The sequence below is a fragment of the Elgaria multicarinata genome, chromosome 4 (assembly GCF_023053635.1).
Source record: "Elgaria multicarinata webbii isolate HBS135686 ecotype San Diego chromosome 4, rElgMul1.1.pri, whole genome shotgun sequence".
In the NCBI taxonomy this organism is placed as follows: domain Eukaryota; kingdom Metazoa; phylum Chordata; class Lepidosauria; order Squamata; family Anguidae; genus Elgaria; species Elgaria multicarinata.
The window spans coordinates 118,730,875-118,736,874 of record NC_086174.1 but is presented as its reverse complement, the minus strand read 5'-3'; the positions used below and the strand labels follow the sequence as shown (position 1 = coordinate 118,736,874).

Below are 6,000 nucleotides of genomic sequence, written 5' to 3'. Positions count from 1 at the left end.
CGAGGGTCCATCCAGTCCCGCATTCTGTTCACACAGTCAGGCACCCAGCAGCTCACGGGAAACCTCCAAACTGGACAGGGGTGCAACAGCACTAAAATCTACAGGTCTTAAATTAGTCATGACTAAATTAAGCCCCATTGATTTCAATAGGGCTATTCTAAGTATTTGTACAGTTGGACGCAACCCGCTGCCTTTAAACTCTCTAAGCGCTGTTCGGGTAAGCTAGCAAAAAAAGAGAGGTGGGGGCGGCGGAAAAGCCCGTAACTGCCCACCCATTCCCAGGTATAAGTCCGTTTGGTTCTGCAAAACCCGCCCCAATCTCTCATTGAGAACCATTGCGCGGCGCTTCACATCAAGCAAGCACAACTGTCACCATAGAGATTTGTAAGCTCTATGGTTCTCATGAGGCGAGAGCGGAGCCGGAAGAGGGAGGAGGAGGAGGAGGAAGACGGCTCTCTGCAAGGCGCATGCGTCCGACATAGCGGTTCAAACGGTGGCGCGAGGGTCGTTAATGCCGTTTGGTGACTATGGAGCCTGCTAACGGCCGGCTTGTCTTAACAGGTACTGACCGGTTTCAAGGGTCATGGCAGGCAGCTTCTGGTCATGGGACAGGGTGGCGCGGGGGAGGCGTATGCAATTCCCACGAACTATTTCTGTCTCCTTCGGAACACGTGTGTGAACGTGGGGAGCTGTTTTACGTTGAGTCGGGTTACTGGGCCATCTAGCCCAGGACTGTCTTCTCCGGCTGGGAGAGAGGGTCTCAGGTCCTTTAGCTTACGATGCTTCAGCTTGAGACATCATGGATTTGAACGGGGGAGCCTCGTGCATGGAAGATACGTGCTCCGACGAGGCTTACCTGCAAGCAGCTGCACCCAGGACTGAAGCCTCCCCACGCACAGCTCTGGTGTGACAAGCTACTTCCTCCCTCACCAACCGAGCACACACTTTTTCCAGCTTCCTTGGATGTGTGCATAATTAAACCCTGGGTTTGCCAGAAATGCGTGAAGCTCCTAAATGTGTACAGATGACAGGTCCCTTCCCAGTGCATCACCACCACCAAGTCCTTCATATTTCCATTTCAGATGATGAATGCTTCATTCCTCCAAACTCTACTCATTTTAGAAAGTACATGCTGACTGCACATAAGCCTACTTTCCTAAGGCCTTTTTATCCTGCTTTTTAAACAATACTTTGCCCCCATTTAAAGCACTACTAAATATCTCTTTTTACCATACCATTGCTATCAGCATTTCTCCTTTCACTTTTTATGTGCCCCCTCTTCCTTACCTATATGTTAGTTTAATTACATCCATCTCTGCCAGATTTTAAGGACTGTTTGTAGAGATAAAAATAAAGGGGAATGGAATCCTCAGTTGTGTGTGTGTGGGGGGTGTTATTTGAATTAAAAGATTTTAGAAGACTTTTCATTAAGATAACATGAACAGAACGTATTGTAAAAAACACTTATGTCAAGATGGGTAGGTGATCCCCAAAAGCCCCATGAATCTACTAGAATAGGTAACAGTTTAAAAGTAGTAACACGTGTTGTGTTTCTATACCCTCATCTCTGCCATACTATGGGGGAATTTGTTTGACACAACAACCCACCCTGCGAATAAGATCTTCAGTGTGAGGGGTTCCATGCTTCTCCCTTCCTCTTTTCATGATTCCCATTCGCAGAGGGGACCCTATATGCAGTCTTGTCTTATAAAATTCCTTGCATGTTTCATACTCCACTGCCCTTTGTAGTTGAAACAAACAAGGGCATTGGCAAAGCAAGGCTATATGTAAGTGTGCACTTCTGCAACTGCCAAAAAGCAACAATAGTCCCCATTGGGGGGGGGGGGGTTGTTTGGTTGGTTGAAGAAGTGCCAATTGGGCATCAGTGAAGGGGCTGTCACTGCAGCATGGGTAAAATCACTTGTGAAGAGAGCTGCAGGGATTTTTGCCACTTTTGCTGAGTGGCTCTGTACCCAATTGCTGCAACACATGATGTGTTGGTTCTGCCGGGTTTGGTGAACACGCCAACCCATTGTGCATTAAACAAACCCCAAAACAAGCCATGGGCTTTCATGGTCGCTCATTTGTGGAAAACAAGCCACCCTGTGGGAAGTGGTCCAAGTTCAGACAACATGACAACCCACCATGGCTTGTTTCAAAAGACAACCCTCAATGGGTTGTTGTGTGTAAACCCAGTCTACCTTTTCGAACAGATGTAGGAAACTAGTGGCCTTCCAGATATGGCATCCACCTCCCATCAGTCCCAGTCACCATGGCCATTGGTAAGGGATGATGGGAGTTAAAGTCCAACAACATTCTGGGGACCGGAGATTTCCCACCCCTGGTTTACACTCCAAAGGGAGTCTCAGCTGCTGCCCTGCTTCCCTAGTGCTACATGTACATGTCATGTCATTTGTAAAATGGAAGTCATACTGGCATGCCCTACAGTTCTTCAATAGAAAAATGGCAGAAGGAAATCCTCTCTGTAGGAGAGCAATTCAAGGAAGTCCCATCCCTGCACATCAACTTTACTAGAAATATAAGGCAATGAAAAAGGTTGGTGCTGAATGTTGTCAAAAGAAAATGAAGGGGGGAAAAGGTAACCATTTCAGTGGGTATGGTGGGAATTAGTTCTTACACTTGGAACGACCTGCACTTTAAAACAGTGGACTTCGTCTAATTGAGATGAAGTTTAGCTGTCTGGCATTGATCCCAGCATGTTTCCTTGCTATGACTAGGGCAGGAGTGGCTATATATGATACCAAGTAAGCCCCATCGACAACCAGTCAATTTAAAATCCAAATACAAGGAACACTTCACTTGCTGGCTGTCATGGAGGTACAGGTAGGTTTTTAAAAAGTAGTAGCAGCGCTTCAGGTATGATTCGTTTTAGATCTGATAACAGCTTAGCTCTTGAAGAGTACTATACTATATTCAGTAGTCTGTTTTTTGTCTTTCTGATACTGATTTGGAAGAACTGTGTAAAATGATAAACAGAAGTAGTTAATTGACATAAGTAAGCCATACTATGGAAATAGTTGAGATTTACATGCAAGAAGTTGCAGTCCAAGAATGATATTGAACTCTCCCCCCCCCCCCCCCCCACACACACACACACACTTAACTTTCACCTAGCTGGCAGCCATTCCATCAGGATGCAAAGCAGCTGGAGAGAAGAGAAGCAGAGTTATTCTATCACCTCTACCGAGAGAGCTGCCTTTGGCTTTTCCCAATTATCACCTAGCTGGCAGCCATTCCATCAAGCTCCCTTAACTGTTTTTCACCCCAGTTGGTCATGATAAGAATTATAACCTGGCTCGGGTCCAGGTTATTTGAAAGAATGTATTCTCCCTTATGAGCCTGCCTGTGCTTTAAGATCTTCTGGAGAAACCCTTCTTTCAGTCCCACCATCTTAACAAGCGTGCTTGGTGGGAACATGGGAGAGAGGGCTGCTCCAGTGCTCTGGAACTCTCTTCCCGGGGAAGCTAGGCTGGCTCCCTCCTTGATGGGCTTTCAGAAGCAGGCTAAAACTTTTTTGTTCCAGCAGGCCTTTGGAGGATAATCTGGCCCTCCATCTATGTTAATGTCTTATATTTTTGTTGTGTATTTTAAACGTTTATGGTTTTGTTTCCCCCACCCTCTCCCACCCCAATGTATGTTTTAAACTTTGTAAGGCTGCCTCGAGGCCCAGCATAGGGCAAAAGGCGGGATAATAATAATATAATATAACTAAGAAATGATGTTTGAGATTGCTTTTTCTCCTTTTTCCTCTCCATCCCTTTTCCTTGAGTGTCATGTGTTTTAGACTGACTATAAACCTGTGGGAAGGAACTGACTTATTCCTGATATTTGTAAGCTGATCTGGTAGCCATTTTGGCTAAAAAACAGGGTAAAAATGCTTAAAAATATATTATTTAGATCCTTTATTGTTTCATAGGTGTTATAGCATATGTTGAAGTATGGTCATCCAGCAGAACAGAAAATTATTCAAAAGCCTTTGCCCAACAACTACTTGATATGGGAGCAACAGTAAGTAATACTTTCTGAATGGTTGTTGTATTTAAAGCTGCCACTTACATGTAATTTTCTTTTCAATTCATGAGCTTTTAAAATAAGAATATTGTAATATCCGTATGTTTACATATGTACCAACATATAATAAAGATAGGTCCACCTTTTCTGTGAAGTCTTTAACACAAATCTGTAGTCCAAACACTATAGTGTAACTAAGCCTAAGTATGTATAAGTGAAAGAATCACATATTCTTATTTATTTAAGTTTATATTCCTCTTTTCCACCAAGAATGATTCTCATGGAGGGTAACAAAACAGAGATTACTTAAAACATAACATAAAACCAAATTAAAAACACATCAATAAAAGAATGCCAATCCTCTTTAGCAACAGACCAGCTACATGCAAGGTCTGCCTTAAAAAACAACCCTTCTGTGCTAGCACAACAGAGAAGGAGACAACCTGGTCTTCTTTACCAGGAGTTCCAAAGCCTGGGAGCAGTCCCAAGAAGGTTCTCTCTTGTGACCCCACCTAGCGTTTGGTCTACATTTTCTTTTCATGAGCCAGAATTTAATATGCCTTTAACTACCTGAAAGAGTTCTGGCGGGCAATTATGTGCAGACGCAACCGTCGTAGAAAAGAACACTTTCTTCATCACGATCACCACTATGGAGTAAGCCTTCAACTGGGTCTAGCACATAATTGATTGGACTCGCTCTGACTTCTCCATCAATGTCACTCTAGTCATCATCCCATTGTTTCATCGCTGCCAGCTCCTTGTTTAATCCTGCCTCCATTTTCTTCCCCTTCCTCTGTGATCTGTCTTTGCCTTTTTCTAAATTGCATGACAAGTTCTCTCATTCTTTGTGAAGCACCATTACATGGAGGGCACAATAGTTATGAACTCATTAATAATAGTAAATGGAAAACACAGGACATATGTCCACTATCCTTGACTTCCATACATCTATTTCATTCCACTGCTGCTGTGCCATTCAAAGAGCCTGTCCCATTTGGGAAATGAAGGCCCATTGCTTGTTGTCTTCAAGGCCAACAAGATCATTTAACATGTAGAACAGAAGACAATACCAACTCCCTCAAGTTTCCATTGGGAGCAGCTGCCTTAGCAATAAGACATCACCCAAGATACATAAAAATCAAGGTTTATGCTCAGAAGTACTATACATATGGTGAATCCTAACTATTTATGTAATTACACTTAAGCCTTTTATTATTATTACAAAAATGTCTAGTACTAAAATGATGCAATAGAAAATATTTTTAATGAATCTTATGCATTTCAGAGTTCTGGATTTCCTTCTGTTTCTACAAACCCTTTCTATTACAGTTATAAGGGTTTCTTGGGAATGGGGGAGGAGTATGATTAACCTTTTGTTTGGGGTGAACTTGCTAGAAATTGCTTTATGTTGGATGAAAAATAAAAATAATATCAAATGTGTCCCAGGTTTGTCCTCTGTAAATCATTATACTGTCCAGTTTAGAAGGTCTACAGTAGCTGAATTCTGGTTTATCCATGAGCAGTGCATTTGTCCATGCTGCTTAATCACCTCACTTGGCTCCTACTAACGTGAGAGGCTAAAATAATCAGAAATATTAGAAGAAAGCAAACATTTCCCTTTATGGCCAAACCAGGGATCCTGGTTGGTCACTCTCTTAACATCTCAGAGTCTAAGGCCTGGTGCAGCAGGTGAGCTTCTGAGTCATGGAAGTGGGATGTTGCATATCTAGCTGCATGTTTCTTTTACTGAAGGTTGCAAGTCTTAATTTAAATGTTACTGTAAATTTATGTCTAGCAATCTCGAAAATACTGAAGAAGTTGGATGTGAAAACTACATGTGGGACTTCAGTATCCAGAAGCCCTAGAGGTTTAAGACGATTTTTTAAATGATTGACAAACTTCAGTTAATAATCTGAATAGAGAACTAAGAAATAACAGGGATTACAATTTTTGAGAAAAACAAGTGTC

The 6,000-nt window shown here is 42.6% G+C and overlaps 1 protein-coding gene across 1 annotated transcript in view; it reads left to right on the top strand.

Moving 5' to 3' along the window:
* Nucleotides 1–3,941: 3,941 nt before the first annotated feature.
* Nucleotides 3,942–6,000, top strand: part of MCPH1 (microcephalin 1) — a 116,719-nt gene continuing 114,660 nt past the window's right edge. Inside the window, exon 1 of the mRNA XM_063125070.1 lies at nt 3,942–4,029. Coding sequence (XP_062981140.1) covers nt 4,018–4,029 — 12 coding nt within the window. The 5' untranslated portion in view covers nt 3,942–4,017. The remainder of the gene's footprint in view (nt 4,030–6,000) is intronic.